The 21,085-nt window shown below is 41.3% G+C and overlaps 1 protein-coding gene across 2 annotated transcripts in view; it reads right to left on the bottom strand.

Moving 5' to 3' along the window:
• The window catches only part of KHDRBS2 (KH RNA binding domain containing, signal transduction associated 2), a 600,826-nt gene extending 580,950 nt beyond the window's left edge, over positions 1–19,876 (bottom strand). For both annotated transcript variants that reach the window (XM_026653013.2, XM_026653007.2), the window contains exon 1: positions 19,770–19,876. In XM_026653013.2, the coding sequence (XP_026508798.1) occupies positions 19,770–19,860 (91 nt within the window). In that variant the 5' untranslated portion in view covers positions 19,861–19,876. The remainder of the gene's footprint in view (positions 1–19,769) is intronic.
• Between the last annotated feature and the right edge of the window lie 1,209 nt (positions 19,877–21,085).

The raw sequence follows: 21,085 nt of genomic DNA, 5'->3' as shown, positions 1-21,085 counted from the left end.
TGCCTGCTGGTGGAATCTCTCAGGCAGCAGGTGGGAGAGCTACAGGAGGAGGTGGCTAGGTTGAGGAGCATCCAAATCCACGAGCAATTCCTGGACAGTCTCCATGTGGAGACAGCTGAGGTAGCTGTCCCAGTACACAGGACTGCTGACACACCACTGGTGGAGGAGGAGATGGCTCAGGGTGGACACTGGCAGCTGGTTACTTCTGGCAGCAGGCAGTGCTCCACTCCTGCTCCAAACCCTCCCACCGTGGTAATAGGTAACCGTTATGCTCTTCTTGATACAGGAGAGAAGGAATCACCCCCTACAGTAAAGGAGGAGAAGCCTCGTACCCCTAAGGCTGGGAGGTCTGCTGCCACCACTGCGAATAGGAAACATAGGGTAGTGGTGGTCCGAGACTCTCTGCTGAGGGGGTCAGAGGCGCCCATCTGTTGCCCTGACATTTCATCTCAGGAGGTATGCTGCCTGCCGGGGACCCGTATCCGAAATGTTACGGAGGCATTGTCGAGGATTATCCAGCCCTCTTACTACTACCCCATGCTATCCATGTGGGCACAAATGATGCTGCGAGGTGTGACACTGAGTGGATCAAGAGTGACTACAGGGCAGTGGGAGTATGGGTGAAGGAGTTTGGAGCGCAGGTGGTATTTTCTTTGATTCTTCCTATCAAAGGTAGGGGCCTGGGCAGAGACAGATGCATCATGGAGGTGAATGCCTGGCTGCAAAGATGGTGTCGGCAGGAGGGCTCTGACTTCCTTGACCATGGGATGCTATTCGAGGAAGGACTTCTAGGCAGAGATGGCGTTCACCTTTCGAGGAGGGGAAAGACCCTATTTGGACACAGACTGGCTAACCTAGTGAGGAGGGCTTTAAACTAGGTTCAACGGGGACAGGTGAGCAAAGCCCACAGGTAAGTGGGGAACATGGAGACCTGGGAGATGGGTCAGAAACAAGAGGGAGCATGGGCTATAATGGCAGAGAGAAAGGAGGGACAGGGCAAAACTGGGAGGCAAGATCAAACCAGTATCTTAGATGCCTATATACAAATGCGAGAAGTATGGGGAATAAGCAGGAAGAACTGGAAGTGCTAATAAATAAATACAACTATAACATTGTTGGCATCACTGAAACTTGGTGGGATAATACACGATTGGAATGTTGGTGTGGATGGGTACAGCTTGCTCAGGAAGGATAGACAGGGGAAAAAGGGGGAGGTGTTGCCTTATATATTAAAAATGTACACACTTGGACTGAGGTGGAGATGGACATAGGAGACGGAAGTGTTGAGAGTCTCTGGGTTAGGCTAAAAGGGGTAAAAAACAAGGGTGATGTCATGCTAGGAGTCTACTACAGGTCACTTAACCAGGTGGAAGAGGTGGATGAGGCTTTTTTTAAACAACTAACAAAATCATCCAAAGCCCAAGATTTGGTGGTGATGGGGGACTTCAACTATCCAAATATATGTTGGGAAAATAACACAGCGGGGCACAGACTATCCAATAAATTCTTGGACTGCACTGCAGACAACTTTTTATTTCAGAAGGTTGAAAAAGCAACTGGGGGGAAGCTGTTCTAGACTTGTTTTTAACAAATAGGGAGGAACTCGTTGAGAATTTGAAAGTAGAAGGCAGTTTGGATGAAACTGATCATGAAATCATAGAGTTTGCAATTCTAAGGAAGGGTAGAAGGGAGTACAGCAAAATAGAGACAATGGATTTCAGGAAGGTGGATTTTGGTAAGCTCAGAGAGCTGATAGGTAAGGTCCCATGGGAATCAAGACTGAGGGGAAAAACAACTGAGGAGAGTTGGCAGTTTTTCAAAGGGACACTATTAAGGGCCCAAAAGCAAGCTATTCCGCTGGGTAGGAAAGATAGAAAATGTGGCAAAAGACCACCTTGCATGATCTAAAAAATAAAAAGGAGTCATATAAAAAATGGAAACTAGGACAGATTACAAAGGATGAATATAGGCAAACAACACAGGAATGCAGGGGCAAGATTAGAAAGGCAAAGGCACAAAATGAGCTCAAACTAGCTACAGGAATAAAGGGAAACAAGAAGACTTTTTATCAATACATTAGAAGCAAGAGGAAGACCAAGGACAGGGTAGGCCCACTGCTCAGTGAAGAGGGAGAAACAGTAACAGGAAACTTGGAAATGGCAGAGATGCTTAATGACTTCTTTGTTTCGGTCTTCACCGAGAAGTCTGAAGGAATGCCTAACCTAGTGAATGCTAATGGGAAGGGGGTAGGTTTAGCAGATAAAATAAAAAAAGAACAAGTTAAAAATCACTTAGAAAAGTTAGATGCCTGCAAGTCACCAGGGCCTGATGAAATGCATCCTAGAATACTCAAGGAGCTAATAGAGGAGGAATCTGAGCCTCTAGCTATTATCTTTGGAAAATCATGGGAGACGGGAGAGATTCCAGAAGACTGGAAAAGGGCAAATATAGTGCCCATCCATAGAAAGGGAAATAAGAACAACCCAGAAAACTACAGACCAGTTAGTTTAACTTCTGTGCCAGAGAAGATAATGGAGCAAGTAATTAAGGAAATCATCTGCAAACACTTGGAAGGTGGTAAGGTGATCGGGAATAGCCAGCATGGATTTGTAAAGAACAAATCGTGTCAAACCAATCTGATATCCTATCGAAGAAAGCTAACGAGTCTTGTGGATAAGGGAGAAGCGGTGGATGTGGTATACCTAGACTTTAGTAAGGCATTTGATACGGTCTCGCATGATATTCTTATCGATAAACTAGGCAAATACAATTTAGATGGGGCTACTATAAGGTGGGTGCATAACTGGCTGGATAATTGTACTCAGAGAGTTGTTATTAATGGTTCCCAATCCTGCTGGAAAGGTATAACGAGTGGGGTTCCACAGGGGTCTGTTTTGGGACCGGCTCTGTTCAATATCTTCATTAACGACTTAGATATTGGCATAGAAAGTACGCTTATTAAGTTTGCGGATGATACCAAACTGGGAGGGATTGCAACTGCTTTGGAGGACAGGGTTGTAATTCAAAATCATCTGGACAAATTGGAGAAATGGTCTGAGGTAAACAGGATGAAGTTTAACAAAGACAAATGCAAAGTGCTCCACTTAGGAAGGAAAAATCAGTTTCACACATCAGAATGGGAAGAGACTTTCTAGGAAGGAGTATGGCAGAAAGGGATCTAGGGGTTATAGTGGACCACAAGCTAAATATGAGTCAACAGTGTGATGCTGTTGCAAAAAAAGCAAACATGATTCTGGGATGCATTAACAGGTGTGTTGTGAGCAAGACACGAGAAGCCATTCTTCCACTCTACTCTGCGCTGGTTAGGCCTCAACTGGAGTATTGTGTCCCGTTCTGGGCACCGCATTTCTAGAAAGATGTGGAGAAATTGGAGAGGTTCTAGAGAAGAGCTACAAGAATGATTAAAGGTCTTGAGAACATGACCTATGAAGGAAGGCTGAAAGAATTGGGTTTGTTTAGTTTGGAAAAGAAAAGACTGAGAGGGGACATGATAGCAGTTTTCAGGTATCTAAAAGGGTGTCATAAGGAGGAGGGAGAAAACTTGTTCACCTTAGCCTCTAAGGATAGAACAAGAAGTAATGGGCTTAAACTGCAGCAAGGGAGGTTTAGGTTGGACATTAGGAAAAAGTTCCTAACTGTCAGGGTGGTTAAACACTGGAATAAATTGCCTAGGGAGGTTGTGGAATCTCCATCTCTGGAGATATTTAAGAGTAGGTTAGATAAATGTCTATCAGGGATGGTCTAGACAGTATTTGGTCTTGCCATGAGGGCAGGGGACTGGACTCGATGACCTCTCGAGGTCCCTTCCAGTCCTAGAATCTATGAATCTATTAAATATGAACATGGAACCAGACTTCACCTTTTATCTACAGTTCTTAGTTTTAAAAATAATGTGGAGCTAAATTCTGCTCTTGCTTGTGCAAGAGTAAGTAAGTTCAGAATCAGATCCACCATCTTTTCAAGAATTAGAAAGGGAACTGTATGGAGACTTGCAACCCCTGCTAGTTTGGCCACGTGCCAAAGGTTGCCAATCCCTGTGATACATTATGATTTTAGTAAGGCTTTTGACACAGTCCCACATGACATTTTCATAAACAAACTAGGTAAATGTGGTTTAGATCAGTGGTTCCCAAAGCCGGTCCACCACTTGTTCAGGGAAAGCCCCTGGCGGGCCGGGCCAGTTTGTTTACCTGCCGCGTTCTCAGGTTTGGCCGATCGCAGCTCCCACTGGCCACGGTTCACCACTCCAGGCCAATGGGGCCTGCGGGAAGTGGCGTGGCCCGAGGGATGTGCTGGCCACCCTTTCCGCAGACCCCATTGGCCTGGAGCGGCGAACCGCGGCCAGTGGGAGCTGCGATCGGCCGAACCTGCAGACGCGGCAGGTAAACAAACGGGCCCAGCCCGCCAGCGGCTTTCCCTGAACAAGCAGTGGACCAGCTTTGAAAACCACTGGTCTAGATGAAATTACTATAAGGTGGATGCAACTGGTTCAAAGATCATACTCAAAGAATAGCTATCAATGGTTCGCTATCGAACTAGGAGGGTTTATCTGGTAGAATTCTGCAGGACTGAGTCCTCAGTCCAGTACTATTCAATATTTTCATTAATGACTTGGATAACGGAGTGGAGAGTATGCTTATAAAATCTGCAGATGACAAACTGGTAGGAGTTGCAAGCACTTTGGAAGACAGGATTAGAATTCAAAGCAACGTGGACAAATTGGAGAATTGCTCTAAAATCAACAAGATGAAATTCAATAAAGATAATTTAAAAGTACTCCTCTTAGGAAGGAAAAATCAAATGGACAATTATAAAATTGTATAAACTATACCACTGGCTGAAAAGGATCTGGGGTTATAGTGGATCACAAATTGAATATGAGTCAACAATGTGATTCATGTGAACAAGGTTAATATCACTCTGAGATTTATTATTAGGATAATTGTACGTAAGAGGTAATTGTCACACTGTACTCAGCACTGGGGAGGACTCAGCTGGACTACTCTGTCCAGTTCTGGGCACCACACGTTAGGAAAGATGTGGACAAATTGGAGAGAGTCCAGAGGAGAGCAATAAAAATGATACAAAATTCAGAAACCCTGATCTCTGAGTAAACACTAATAAAACTGGGCATGTTAAGTCCTGAGAAAAGAAGGCTGAGGAGGATGTGATAAAAGTCTTCAAATACATTAAGGGCTGTTATAAAGAGGACTGTGACTAATTGTTCTCAATGACCACTAAAAATAGGAAAAGAAGTAATGGACTTAATCTGCAGCAACAGAGATTTAGCTTAGATATTAGGAAATACTTTCTAATGATAAGGGTAGTTAAGATCTGGAACAGACTTCTAAGGCAGGTTGTGGAACCAACATCACTGGAGATTTTTAAGAACAGGTTTGACAAACACCTGTCAGGGTGGTCCTGCCTCGGTGCAGGGGGCTGGATTTGATGATTGCTCAAGGTGCCTTCCAGACCTACATTTCTGTGATTCTATGATCAATATATACCTTTACCTATCAATATTCAGGTTGATTCTCCTGTCCTGCCTTTTACTGGACACTAGTATAAATGGTAAAATATCTTCAAACCAGCCAAAAAATCCCTGAAATAAATAAATGGTGACCTTGCTTTAAAATGTTTTACAATATTTTTTAATCACTGTATTTATTATATAAAATAAATGAGAAAACTAATCTTTATTCTAATTTTAAATGCCCCATTTAGCAGGCTCATTTCAGTTATATCAATATTTTACTATGCATGTCACTAATGAGACTCAAGATCTGATAGTGAATCAAACCAGTCTTACCCCCTCAGAATTCTCAATTGAGAGTCATTTTGTTACCTCTTTTTAGTTCATTTCCCTTTACAGTTTGAAGTGGACTTTTGGCAAATGTGCAGCTTAGAAACTAATATAATTTGTGGATAATATAGAAGTTATTTTTAAAAATATATATGAAAGTTCGCTATATATGAAATGTACCATATTGAATACTGGAGACTGTAATTCACTGTTTAGCCATAAAACATACAACAGCTGAACATGCTTTCCAAGATGTTCTCAACATATCTGATTCCTTTTCTGGAATGACCTTTATACCATAGATGAGATAGAATAGTTGAATTTTCAACCTCAATCACTCCTTGAGCTCTCTGACACTGCCAGAAAGGTAGTGCCAATTGTGATGGTAGTTTGAGCATTTTAGTTAGAATAATAGCAACTCTAATTCAGAGGACAGATCAAAATGTTTATAAGTTTTCCTTTAATCAAGAGGCACAATGTTCAAAGACCTGGTCAGACCCACTCTTATGGACATAGGAAGTGCCAAGTTCACGGAGTACTTATGAGGGGTCAGATATGATGGAGCACATACTCAACACCATACTGTACAACCAAGCCAATGAATCAGGCCTTTGGGATGGATCCATTTATATTTTATTTTAATATGGTATCAGCTCTGTTATCTAAAATCATCCAGTCCCACATTAGGGATATGAGTATGGACAAAAGGTATAGCCTGCAGAGATGACAACCTTTTCCATAGTGTACACTATGCCTTATTAGAGAGATTGTCTTGAGGATCTCCAACCTTATCATTTGCCATTGAACAGACCTCCTGTAAACACACAGCACATGTAGCAAGTACAACAACTGTTTACATGGAAAACATAATAATTGGAAAGTATTTAGGATTTGTATTGTCCTTAATGCAATAAGTGTTATGATGTTTTTGGAAAAAGGAAATCACAACATCATTTTAATCTTCATTTGTCTCCCTCTCACAAAGGTTCTGTTCCTACCTCCCACACTACTCCTCTGCGCATTCCTTCCAGTCACCTGGTTCCCTTGTCCCCTTGGAATACACTACGCAGTCACCTGGTCTTCTTCTACCACTGACTTTTTCCTGTCTCTGCAGCTCTCCATGACATTCCTCTCCTGCCCTAGCTGGCAGGTCCATTTCCATTAGTTGTTCCAGTCCACAAGAACCATTCCTTTCCCCCTTCTCCTCCTTTACAGTAAAAACAACTAGGCTAGCTCCTTCTCTTCATTTTTAGCTGTTTTCACAGGCAGCCTCCTCTTTGCAAAAATGACCCGGGGCATCTATAAATGCAGCTGAAGAAAATGAAGAGATCAAGCATTCCGTTGACCATAAATGGTCCACAAACCAGTTTAGGAACCACTGAGCTATACATACAAGTGTGAAACTCTATTCTAAGCTGCTGATTTAAATACTTCTAACCACCTAAGATGAATTTCATAATGTCCACAGCAAATGAATCACATATCTGCAATTCAAATCTACTAATAACGAAAACTCAATTGTTCACATAAACCTTGCCTGTATGCAAGCATAATAAATGTATGTTGTTTGCTTTTCAAAAATCAAATATTATAAAATCAATCAATAAATAATAATATAAAATGTTATTGTTATTGAAAAGTAGGGTCTAATTGACACAACAACAGTGTTCTTGGCAATATGCTATACATAAAATATAATGAATGCTTTCCCCAACAAGTTTAGTTTAGACCTTTAGAAGATGAGACACACTGGGAAGTCCAGAAGTGAGGATAAAACTCACTACTTGAAGGCTTTTATGGGAAAAGCATATTTTTAAGGACTTGAGAAAACTGGGATGGTATTTCATATAGAGAGAGCAGCATGGAAAAGTGCATTGGAGATAGGAAAGGGAGGAGAAAGCTGACAAGGCATCAAGACTTGCATACTTGGTGGAACAGAAGAGTTGAAGGGAACTCAGTGAGAGGAAAGGTCTGTGTTCAAGAGGGGAGTAGTTAAGAGTTTTGAAGGCGAGGACAAGAAGTATAAAATGTGATACAGTGCTTAAGGGGGAGTCTGGATCAGTCTGATAGCCAGCTGCCTGTCAGTGGCTTCACAGCATTTTCTGGCCTGATCATTCTAGAGGGAGCTCTGGCCAAGTTATATGTGGCAAGGCTCAGTTCCTCCTGAGTCTCTCTTCCACAACCCTTTGGGTTCTATCATGGTAGAGGTACAGGGGAGGAAGGTAGGGAGACCCAGCCCTTCCCACTCCATCACATCCCAACTGAGGGCCCTGGAAAGATGTCACACTAACCAGACTACTTGTGGGTCCACCCCAAGTTATACTCCCCCCAGGTCACTTCCTACTGGGCTACAGCTCCTCTATTTGGGGTGTGGTCACAGGCTAAGGAATACCCACTTTTTCAGTAGGACAGTGTCTGATTCTTTGCAGTCTTTTGTGAGTTTCCAGCTCCCAAAGATATGTCGGGGTAGGGGACTCTGTATCACTGCTTCCAGAGTAGCCTTAGCAATGATACTGTCATTCTCCTCACAGCTTCAGACATCAGCCTCACTTCCTGGCTCAATCTGTAGCTCCTTCCCTTGGGGTACCAGGGTCCATTTAAACTTTCCTTCCACCAGGAGCATACCCTGCAGCTGCTGAGGGGTGAGGTCTCCCTAGCCCAGTACTGTAAACCAGAGGCATAGCGAGCGCCCTCCGTACCCTCCGACCGGAGGGGGCCCCGCAAGGAAGGGGGCCCCTAAAAGTGGCAAAATAAATACCGCATTCCAGTTTCTGCATTGTAAGGGGCCCCACCCGGACATATGTTCGGAGGGGGCCACCGTTCGGAGGGGGCCACGTTCTTTGTTGCTACGGCCCTGCTGTAAACCCATCATAGGGAGTCAATTAAAGAAGGGAGTGATATGGTCTTAGTGACGGATTAGGAAGATGATTTTGGCAGCTGTGTTCTGAACAAGCTGGAGGAGGGCAGTGTAGAAGGAAGAAGTTGGAGGAACAAAGAGGAAATGATGATCAGAGCCTAGACAAGCATTCTGATCTCTGTTATGAAGACTATTGATATAAATAAATAAATAAGGGCCTTCCCAGGTCACTTTGTTCATAATACTGATATAGTCTCATGCAAAATTGAAAGGGTTCATTAAGAGAAAAAAGAAGCAATCTCAAACTGTGTAACTAAAAGCTACCATGAAGATTAAGGAATTCTAATTTACACATTAAAGGAATTTAAATAAAAAGTGAATCAGTGTTTCAGTAATAGCTTTTAAAATATAATACCCAAATATAGTGACTGTCATCTGTCTAATCAGAATATTTCAAAAGGTTTATAACTTCTGTTACAAGGGAGAGATTTCTGTGGCTGATTTGTACAGCTTTGGCAGCATCTTTATGGTTGGAAGTGTGTGTGTGTGTGTGTGTAAGTAATTATTGTTTAATCATAAGTATATACATGCACAGTACAGATACCTATAACATGTCCCCTAACCCACAGCCAAATACACTAATTTCAAAGTCATAATTGTTCATGGAATGTTTGCAGAAGGTTAAAATAGGACTTTGAACCTTCTTTCCTTATTTTATATTAAAATAAATGCAGTTCATTTTAAATGCTTAGCAGCTGCTTTTATCTATTCATTTTAATTAATCAAAACTTAATTGTAAGCTTTCAGACCTCCCTATTAAACTTTCAAATTAAAATAATGGAAAGGTTGGAAATTTCTGGCTTTCATCAGTTTCCTGAGGTGGGGGTGACTGAATCTATTACACCTCTTAAATTGGGATTTGTCTAATTCCCTGAACTTCTTATTCAATTCTCCCTTAGCTTTCTCTCCACCTCCTTCTTTGAGTCATTATCTCCATCCTCTTTTTTTATATTAATTCCTCCTCTCTCACCCTTGCATTCTCCTTCACTTTTTATCTACCTTCTCCTTCTTTTTTCTGTTCCTTTCCCCACCCACCTCCCTTTTAAAGATATTTGTTACTGGTACCTAGTAAAATATCTTCCAAATAACTAAAGGTTGTGAGAAATAGGGAGAGGTATAGATCAAGAAGAAGGAAGAAACCATGGAGCATTGCTACTGGTTTACAATTAATTTCCATCTCCAGCTCTAGATTTTGTTGGGTCTGATAAAGCTGCAGAATCGCATTAAACTCATTGTCCTGGGTGTATTTCAAACTCATTCCTCTCTGCTTTTTCTCTAATTAGATTTCTCTTTCCTCTCTTACTGCAGAAACTTTCTACTTGAGTTAACAGTACAAATGGTTAACTGTAGAAATGTGCTATCTCATAACTTGGGTAAGAATGAAAAAACAGCCAGAACCTCACTCTTCTGCTGTCACTGTTTTTTTACTCCAGACACATTATTTCAGATGACTCGTACTTTTTAAGCACCAACAGTGTTTTTAACTGTGCCATAGATAGTTTGTAGTGCCACAGATCGGTATTGGGTGTACATACTACAATACCATGGTCTACTTGGCAATTTAATTCTTCTGGAAGGGGAACTAGGGACTCAAAGTATAGCCTGCATGCCTCTTTGTTCACTTTCCTTGTTGACATTGTAACCTTCAGTGCTCCTTGTTCTTTTACCCTAGATCACTAACTTATTCCTTACAGGCTGTTTCTGCAAATTGCTCCAAAATTTGGATGGAGGTAGGCAAAAAACTCCAAACACTAATATTAACAATAATTCAGAAGAAGCACCACAAAACAAAACTGAATAAAAAAAATGCAAAACACAGGTCACTTTGCAGTAGTAATAGCCTATCTGAACACCAATCAAACCATTGCAGTGCAAATCAGAGTGGGGAAGAAAAGGGGAAAAAAATCTGACCACAGAAGGACAAGAATAATTGCCAAGAGCCTTTGAACACAAAAAGGTACATGAGCATCTGCACACACATTGCACATATATGCCTAAATCCAGACACAAACCATCAGGGGGATATGCCTTCTCATTTTAAAAATGTGTTTTAATAACCCCTAATAATTTAAATACCAACACTGGGGAGATAATTGCATACACTTTTGGGGAGCCTAAATTGCTTGGTAGTTCTTTTGTGCTGCACATATATCAGAAAAATAAATATTACGTATCCAACATTATTCTTCTCTTTCATTCTGAAAAGTTGTAGGAAGATTGAGATGGAGGAACACCTGTTAAAATTATCCTTACCTTTATCATAATCTATTTAGCACCCACAATGTCAAAAGGGAATTCAGAAAGGCAAGTCATTTAAAACAGTTTGGTACTGCTATTTGGTCCTGGTATTTCACCATAGGAACCCAGCCACACAGGGTCAGACCAATGGTCCTTCTAGCCCAGTATCCTGTCTTCTGACAGTGGCCAATGCCAAATGCTTCAGAGATAATGAACAGAACAGGGCAATTATCATGTGACCATCCCCTGTGGTCCAGTCCCAGCATCTGGCAGTCAGAGGTATAGGGACACCCAGAGCATGGGGTTGCATACCTGATTGTCTTGGCTAATAGCCATTGGTGGCTATGGAGAAAATCCAGAGAAGAGCAACAAAAATGATTAAATGTCTAGAAAACATGACCTATGAGGGAAGATTGAAAAAAATTGAGTTTGTTTAGTCTGGACAAGAGAAGACTGAGGGGGGACATAACAGTTTCAAATACATAAAAGATTTTTACAAGGAGGAGGGAGAAAAATTGTTCTCTTTAACCTCTGAGGATAGGACAAGAAGCAGTGGGCTTAAATTGCAGTAAGGGCAGTTTAGGTTGGACATTAGGAAAAATTTCTTAACTGTGAGGGTGCTTAAACACTGGAATAAATTGCCTAGGGACGTTGTGGAATTTCCATCATTGGAGATTTTTAAGAGCAGGTTAGACAAACACCTGTCAGGGATGGTCTAGAAAATACTTAGTAGTGCATTGAGTGCAGGAGACTGGACTAGAAGATCTCTCAAGATCCCTTCCAGTCTTATGGTTCTATGATTTAAAGGACATGGTAATATCTAGGATTATTTTGTCTGGAACTTATGGTAGAAGTGTTAAAGGGGATTTGACCAAGGTGTTTAGTATTATGAAGGATCCAGGCCAGGCCCCTCCCTGTACTATGCACTTCAAACTTTATCTCAAACTTCTAGTTTGTCTGGCCAGACCACAAAGCCCCATGATATATGCAGCCTCCTAAGGAATGCATTGTAGAATCAGTTCTGCTCCCTGGTGGCTACACTATATTCCTCACCCTTAGGCCAAATATTTTACATTATACACACTTTAGTAAGTCCCCTCCCATTCCTTTCCCTTCTTTCAAAAAAGTTTTTACTTTTCATATCTCTACAAAATGAATGAGTAGATGAAGGGGGTTAGGGGCTAGGGGAAGCACTAAACTCTTCTCCCTATTAGTGCTATTAACTGAGGGAGAGGGAATGAGCTTTGAAATTGAATACAGTTAAAAATCACTCACTTTGTGCGGAAGACTTAGCCTTCCTCTGGACTGCGGTTGGGATAATTTCATTTCATTTCAATATAATGGCTGTTATATTTTTTAAAAATAGTATTTTACCCAGTCAGTGTGCTCAGTCTAGGGTACTGCTGCTGGGAGCACAAATTGCATATACTGTGTTTGCATCTTAATAAAGATTAGTCATGAAATTATCCAACATTTCCACATTTATGCATTATAACAGGGATCAACAACCTGAGGGGGAAGGGATAACTCAGTGGTTTGAGCATTGGCCTGCTAAACCCAGGGTTGTGAGTTCAATTCTTGAGAAAGCCACTTAGGGATCTGGGGCAAAATCAGTACTTGGTCCTGCTAGTGAAGGCAGGGGGCTGGACTCAATGACCTTTCAGGGTCCCTTCCGGTTCTAGGAGATAGGTATATCTCCATATACTATTATTTATTTATTATATTATTAACCTTTGGCACGCAGCCCGCCAGGGTAAGCACCCTGGCAGGCCGGGCCGGTTTGTTTACCTGCCGCATCCGCAGGTTCAGCTGATCGCGGCTTCCACTGGCCGCAGTTCGCCGCTCCAGGCCAATGGGGGCTGAGGGAAGCGGCGTGGGCCGAGGGAGGCAGCTTCAGAGGCAGCTTCACCTGTGTCATTCTTTAACAGTTGTAGTCTATTTAGTACTCCCTAAAGTGACGTATGTTCAGGGCACTCCTTGCATTATACAGCAAAAGACAAAAATACTTTGTGAAACTGTTAAACTTCTAAGTATATAATGTTTGGTAATGTTCATCCTGTTTTGAATAGCTAAGTAGTCCAACTGATCTATCCCATTAAAAAAACCCATGCTACAGTATAAAAGTACTTCCATTTACCTTGTTTATTATTCTAACCATTATATTTAATTTTCTCAGCCAATAGCATAAGATATTTGTATAGCAATTGATTCATAGCCCATTAAGGGCTATGAAAGAAAAACTCCCACTGACTTCAATGGGCTTTGGATCAGGCCCATAATGCCTAGCACATTACTACACTTTAGAAAATAATACATAATGATAGTATTTAACATGCACTACCTCTACTTGTTTCTTTTCATTTAATAAAAACAAAAATGTAGATCAATCATGAGCTTAGGCAAAATGTTAAAGACTGACCTAAAATCATTGTTTGCAATGAACACAAAACTTTTAAAATGCTAAGGAGAATTTGCATGGTTTCTTAAGTCAATCTTCTAATTATTTACTCTGTTTCCAGGGACAACAAAATAAATGATGATTAATACAATCTTCCTTCTCTGTCAACTCAGATATCCTCTCACCTGATGTAAACATCAGCAAAACACACACAAACAAAACCCACACACAAAACACAAAAAAGGAGAATAGCAGAAAAATTGACTGTAGATTATATTAACGTATGAGTTTGCTTTAACATTTATATTGATCTCATTTTAAGTTAAAACTATATTTAGACAATGTGAACTAATAAACTATCATTGCTGCTAAGACTGAAGATATCATTTGACTAATAGCTTATTATATACTACTAAATAAAAATTACAGACGTGTCTGAGGCCTAACTAAAGTAATCACAGAATTAACCAATAATCTTTCACATCTTCGATAAAGATATGATCTTCATATCATTAGACATTACAAGGGAAAGTAATTTGCATGCAGTGACCGTATTATTGCCCCAAGATTCATATTAGAAATATATATTAATGATCCCAAACCACCTTGTTATATAAAAAGCAAATTAATTTCCAGGGGTATAAAAATAAAATACTGTTAGTTGTACAGTAGATCCAGTACATTAATCTGGTAGGAGGCAAAATGCAAATATACTGAGCCAATAATTGTGATGCTGGCTACAGCAATTACTGCAGGCTTCTGTCAATGATAGCAGTAAGGCTCAAGGGATTTGGAGGCCGTATGACTTTATAACTGTTGAATGAATGGCCCTGGTCCTCCAAAGAGCTTGATGAGAGTGAGCCTATATGGAGCCCAATTTATTTGAATGGGGCTCTGGGCAAACTCAAGGTCTGACCCCATAGAACAATTTGCAGGCATGGGGCCTACGTCAAGACTTATATGGAGGTCAGTGTAACCCAGGAACCTCTTTGTGCCAACTGGCAGAGGGCACAGGAGGCATACAGTTTTACAGGTATCCCCTGGATCACCTATATGCACAATAATTCATGCCAGGGTGGCATGTAAGGGCTCTGCCAAGAGCCCACTGGTCATCATAATCATAGTAAAATGTATGAATAGATAATATTTAAGAAGTTATGCATCTATACTGGAAATGATGTTCTTAAATCCTTGAAGTTAAAGACAGGTCACCAGGAAGTGACATGCCTCTGACAGGTTCTATTCAGACAGGGTGGGAGGAGGGTACCAGATGTGTATATCTCTTATTGTGTATTGTGTGTCTCACAATCTAAGGCTATTTGCATATGAAGTTACTAGCTAAACAAGATGGCGAAATAAACAACAGATCATGAAATCTATGGGAAGAAGCACACAGCAGGAGGGTGTATGGTTTATTAATAAAGATCAAAGGATTGTGTTGATATATCTGGGGTTGAAAAGAGACACACAGGATTGTGCACCTAGGGGACAAGCTGACAGCATCTTTGTCTCATGAAAAATTGTTGTATCCCCACTGGCTTCAGGGCATCATTTGAAAATCTGAGGCTAACTGTATTGTCATGAAATATAGGACTATCATTCTATATATTATATAGAAATTTCCATTGGGGGCAGGTATTTTTGTTTTGACTGGGTTTTCTTCCCTTGGGTCTTTGTACTCTTTGTGCTAGAAGAGGTGAGCATGCAAGTGTCTTTTACATCACATCTTGCAAGACATTTTCACAATCATACATGCATAGTCCATGCAATATTTGAGTTATCTGCAGGCAATTTTTGTCTCTACAATGATGGTCTAACTGAATGTCCAGTTGCTGACACTCTCTTACTAAAAATAATGATAATACCGTTGTAAGACAGAAGTTTTAAAAAAAGCAAAAGATGATTTAGTAGCTTGTAGGTTGCTATAGGTCACCTACATTTACACATCATGAATCACACAAGCATGTTTTCATACATATTCATAGATATTTTAATCATCTTCATGTTTGTTTAGACTCATGCAAAAAGTTTTTTAAAAAACCACATAAATCACATCATGTGCTCACCTAGACTCTGTGCAGCACCTGTCACATGGGGCCCTCGTGCTACTGGCATACAAACAAATATTATATATGGAAGGTGCAGGGTACAGCTCAAAACATTTTCCTACTGTTTTATTGATAGGTCAGATAATACTTGTTTAGAACAAGTATTAACTATTCCTATATACTAATGGGGAATATTACTAGAAGCAGTAGTATCTTATTTATCAGTAAAAAAAAAAGTTAAACTACAACCAATTTACAGTGCAATCTGTCAATACGAGCCATCAAAGAGCTTGTTATTATTCTGACTTTTATAATAGGTGGCTGCATAATCAAGTATAATTAATAAAGAGAAACCTTCTCTCAGGGACTTGGATTTTACTGGCTGATAGACCAGGATAAGCAGCCACAATTAGCAGAGGTTTCACTGTATTTAAAGCTGATTGGATGATATTATTTTAATAAATTATTTGAATTTGGGGGAAATATATTGAATAAACTATTACAGACCTGAATATTCATATTTCACAAGTTTTTCTAATAAAATATTTGTGAATAGTTTCCCCATCTGTAATGGTGTGATCATGATTCATAGATTCCAAGGCCAGAATGGACAATTGTGATCATCTAGTTTGACCTCCTGTATCACACGGGGCATAGAACTGCCCCTAAATAACTCTTAGAGCATACATTTTACACAAACATCCAATCTTGATTTAAAAGTTGACAGTGATGGAAAGTCCACTGTGACCCTTGAAAAATTGTTTTGATGGTTAATTATTCTCACTGTTGAAAATTTACATCTGGTTTTCAATCTGAATTTGTCTAGCTTCAATTTCCAGCCATTGGAATGTGTTATACTCTTCTCTGCTAGAGTGAAGAGCCCACTACTAAATTTTTGTTCTCCTTGTACGTATGGCTAATTACTCTCACTTAAAAATGTATGTCTTATTTCCAGTCGGATATAGGGGTCATCTCTACAGGAGCAGGATAATGATACTGAGGAAGGACTATGTTGTGGTGAAAGCGCTGGACTGGGCATTAGAACACCTCAGTTCTATTCTAGACTGTGCTACATACATCCTGTGTGATTTTGGGCAAGTCACTTAATTGCTCTGTGCCACATCTCAAAAATTGAGAAAATACTTCCTTTGTCTGTTAAGAATATAAGTTCTTTAATGCAGGGATTGTCTCTTACTATTTTTATCTCAGTGTCTACCACAATGGTTGGGGTTCCAGCAGTATAATAATAGTGCTCTGTACTTTTGTTGGGTGCTGATTGCCCTCGATCTTTGCTAAGTTAAATGGAGTTTGAGTGTGCTTAGCATTGACTATCTAGTCCCCAGACTTTAACTACATATGCACGAACCCCTTCTCTACCTATGGAAAAAGACATTAGGGGGAAAATATATAGTCACATTTTAAATAAGTTATACACAATGAAAAAGATATATAATGTTCTTTAGAAAAGTTGTTGAAGAAACAAAATAATCTTTATAATGCAATAAGGTGCTCTAAATTGAAATTGTATTTATGGAGTGTTTATCTCCTGTATGCCTTTCTAAGGATTCCATAATATTATCTACTCTCACATCCAGGTGTTAGCAAGTGACATCAACAAATCACAGCACTTTCAAGTCAGAGTGAATGCAATAGGCTCTCAACTCTGAAGAAAAAAAAGAGAGAACATTACAGTACTGTGCATTTAATTGAAATCAATTGACAATCAAGAGGCATGATAAACAGTAATTAAAAAGAGTAGCTGGCTGCTATGAAGATTTTCATAAATTATTTTTCATACAGTCAAAATCTGGAATCTGAGGCTGTGGCTTTAATATAGACATCCCATAGAAACTCAGAGGTGTAGGAAACCTTTTACAGTTATCCAGTGTTGTTCTACCTGTGAGGCATCCAGATGAATTTATGTCTACTGTACATACTTCCCTTCTAAAGGAAAAATCTCTGGCACTGTTATTTATAGCCAGTAGTAACAAGTACATTTGTTCCTGTTGCTTTAACTAGTTGCTCTCATACTTTAATTAAACTGTTTCAATACTCATTTTATGTAAAAATCTAAAATGGATCTCTAGAAAATTTGACAGATAGTGTTTTGAAGGTTAATATCAGGTATCTGGTGTGAATCCTATATTAGCATTCTCTACAGCTTCCAGAGACAACTTACCGTTGTCTTTTTAAATATTCAGGTACACTCAGCGCCAGCTACACTCAAAAGAAACCAGTAAAGTATTAATTTACTCAATCTCAAAAGTTGTCTGAAATGCTACCTTTGCACGAACTGCAAATCCAGTTTTTATTTGTCTATACTTTCCACACTTTCAATTATTTATTTCATGTGTTCTCTCTCAAATGCACTCTTTCAGTAGATACTTCCCCCTGCTGGGAAAAGATCAAATTGCAGGGTGCAAGAAATACGCCCCTTTGAGCAATAAGGAATTTAGGTTCATCATCTGCAAATTAGTATACCAAAGGTAAAAACTATTGTGATTATCTCTGCAGCAGCAAGATAGGTATTATAAGTATACTAAATGTGTGTCATTATTCATGCTGGACTTCCCATTATCAGAGAGAAGCACTCTGAAAAATCTAGATTCATTAACTTTATTCTCAGTCAATAAACCATGTATTTAAGAAAGACAATATGAAGGCTGCTGACCTAAGAATTGTTTTAAGTGCTAGCATAAAAAGTTTTAAATGCTTATGAATTTGCTTAAAGACATATGGAACTTTGGAAAATTATTCACTTTCCTAGATTTTAGGGTAGTTTACATTTGTGATGTAATATTTTTATGAACTCATTACAGGTTTCTTTGTCTTAGTTTCATTTCAGATTTGGATACAGAATTTTGATTTATGCTTCATTGTCACTACTTCTCTTTTACATCTGTATCCAATTTAGACAATCTTTTAAAGAATCAACAACATACACAAGAAAAACCAACAGAAAGCATAAGGAGACTTTAACTGATTGTACTACTTCTGTACTTGAAGTCCTGTACAATAAGGCCTGTAGTCAATAACTAACAATATAGTGTAGTAAGAAAGATAAAGTTTTTAAAGTCTTCCTAATTAAGTAATTTAGCTGTCTCAAAATGTAGTTAAATCACAAGCACTGATGATATAATGAAGACCAATTTGTGTCAAGACAATTCTTTAGATCACAGTACAAACCTAAGAGAAATGCATCAAGTCCTTATTGAAATGATGTCATGAAATTGATATGCCATATCCAGTGAATATACAAAACAGAAAAGTCAACTGACAAAATGCTGCATTATACATATAGTAGTGGATTTAGCTGTTATCATATAAACCAAAACATGATACTTAAACATGAAAAACAAGATGTAATGAGTTTAATGAGAACCTAGCATCTGTCTTTGTGTAAATAAAATCAGGAACCATATAAAAGCCCTACCTAAAGAACCTACCCAATTGCAATACCTCATTTGCTCAATGAAATAAATCATTTTAATTACAAATCATGACAAGACAGGCATTTCCAGTACTGAAAAATAAAATATACATTTTTACTATATACAAATACAATTCTCAAAGCTGATATTTGCTAAATTAATGTTATAAATTACTCCATACAATGGCTAGCAGGAGCTAGTCGTGAACAAGCTTGGAAACTATTGCTAATAGAGCCGGGGGACAATATGCATCTCCCTATATAATAAATGTTCTCTGCCTTACTACAACAAACATATAAAACACAATCCATACTTTGCAAAGCAACTGATCGTTGATTATTTCCATGTACAGTAGACACAAGAGAGGGAATAACATCTTCCATAGTGTTTCATCGTCAGCGATGAAATTCTGATTTCCTTTCTAGTATTCAATATTTCTACAGAAACCTGTGAGTGACGTGCTTAAACAGCAGCTCTGCACTTGAGAAAGGCTGCAGAAATACAGACTATATAGTTCCTATACACACACTCTCTCACTAGCAATGTGCTGATCACAATTTACTTTGCGCCCTCCCCCATCTTTCCCACTTCAGAAGTGGGCATTTCCGTGAACGCTGCACTTTCTTGCTCATGCCACTGCCTGCGATGGCTAAGCCGATTAGTCATTCCTCGTCCCGATAGCAAGTCTCAAGAATCTTTGCTGGTATCTAGCCCATCTGAGAGGTTTGGTCCCTCCAAAAAAAGGGGGGGGTCATCTGCATGCCTGCTCTAGGGCGCGGAATGCCTTGGCTGAGTCCAAGGCAAGGCGCAGGATTCCGGTTGCTTGTACATGGCAGCACACGTCCCCTGGCAAAGAACACACCAAGGCAGCGTGAAAGAGGCAAGACACACGCCAGGAGGAGCGAAGTCTTACCTTCAGCCAGGAGGCGCATTGCATGAACAAAGGACGGGTCCAGGCTGTCCTTCTCTGCCATCAGCTCGGGCAAATATTTCTCCTGCTCCATAGTATCGCTGCTGCTGCTCTGCACTTGGGACCGTCCGCCTGCCCTAGGTGCTGCTCGGATGCAGTGGCGGCTTGGTCAGCTGCTTATTGTTGCCTAATTCCCTCCCCCGCTCTGTGCACCTGGGGTCTCTCTGCTCCGCCGGCACGGTGAACTCCAGCTGGGGTGCCCTGCCCTGCGCTGCCCCTCGCAGCCTCCGCTCGCTCCGTGCGTACCTCTGCCCCTTCCACTGAGCTACAGCCTGGTCCCCGCGGCCTTAACTAGAGAGGCGGGAAGAAGGGGCCCCCCACCTCCCCACCCCGCTCATTGGTGGCTGCGCGCTGGAGGGCGGAGACCCGCAAGGCGGCGGTGCGTTGCTGCTGGCTCCGGCCCCCGCTGCCTGGGCGGCGGGCGGGGTGCGCAGGCTGCGCTCGCTGGCCGAGGTGCTGAAGCAGCTGGGAGGACGGAGCAGCCTGGGCCAGGCGCTGGGGCAGCAGCACCCAGAAGCCGGGGCGGCGGCGGGAGGGGGGCAGGGCCGAGGAGCGAGCGAGGCTTCCTGCGGCTCCCTCACCCCCGCAGCGCGACATAGGACGATTCCCAGTTGTCCCACTGAAGCCCTGTGTCGCCCCTGCCCTCTGGGGGAGCCCGGGTGGTAGGTGGCCAAGCGGGGGCGGCGAGAGGATTTACAGCAGCAAAAGCGCTCCCTACCCCTGACCTTTAGTCCCGCACGGGCGCGGGGAGATGCGCAGTCACAGGAGGGACGGGGAAGTTTGACTGAACCCGGCCGCCCTCTACTCCCAGGAACTTTTTGCGGGTGCCAAGGGGATGCTTCACCTGGCCCAGCTGGGCTTAGCCTTGAGCAGGGAAGGGGGAGGGCGCAGCGCCCTCACCGAGGGAAGAGAAGGCGGCTTGGGTGGCTGTAACCTGGGCGAGAGCAACTCCCCTGAGACTGCGAGCGGCGTGTTAGGAGCAGGGCGCGCGCGGCTGCTTAAACAGGGCAAAACCCGCGGCGTCTTGTGAGCACAGCGGGAGGGACAACGCTCCGGAGATACCCCGCGGCGCGCAGGGAAAGGGAAAGGGAAAGGCGACGCTTCCCTGACAGCGGCCCCTAAAGCTCCCGCCTCCGAGACTTAAAGCTGCTCTGCGAGTAAAGTAGCTGCAGCAAGAGTAAATAAAACGGAATGTATTGTCATTAGAGCTGAACTTGAAGTAAACAGCGACTAGAGCTTATAGTTCTTCACCCCCTCCA

The sequence above is a fragment of the Terrapene carolina genome, unplaced genomic scaffold (genome assembly GCF_002925995.2).
Source record: "Terrapene carolina triunguis isolate 2854851 unplaced genomic scaffold, T_m_triunguis-2.0 Scaffold42, whole genome shotgun sequence".
In the NCBI taxonomy this organism is placed as follows: Eukaryota; Metazoa; Chordata; order Testudines; family Emydidae; genus Terrapene; species Terrapene triunguis.
This window is presented reverse-complemented; position numbering and strand designations above follow the sequence as displayed.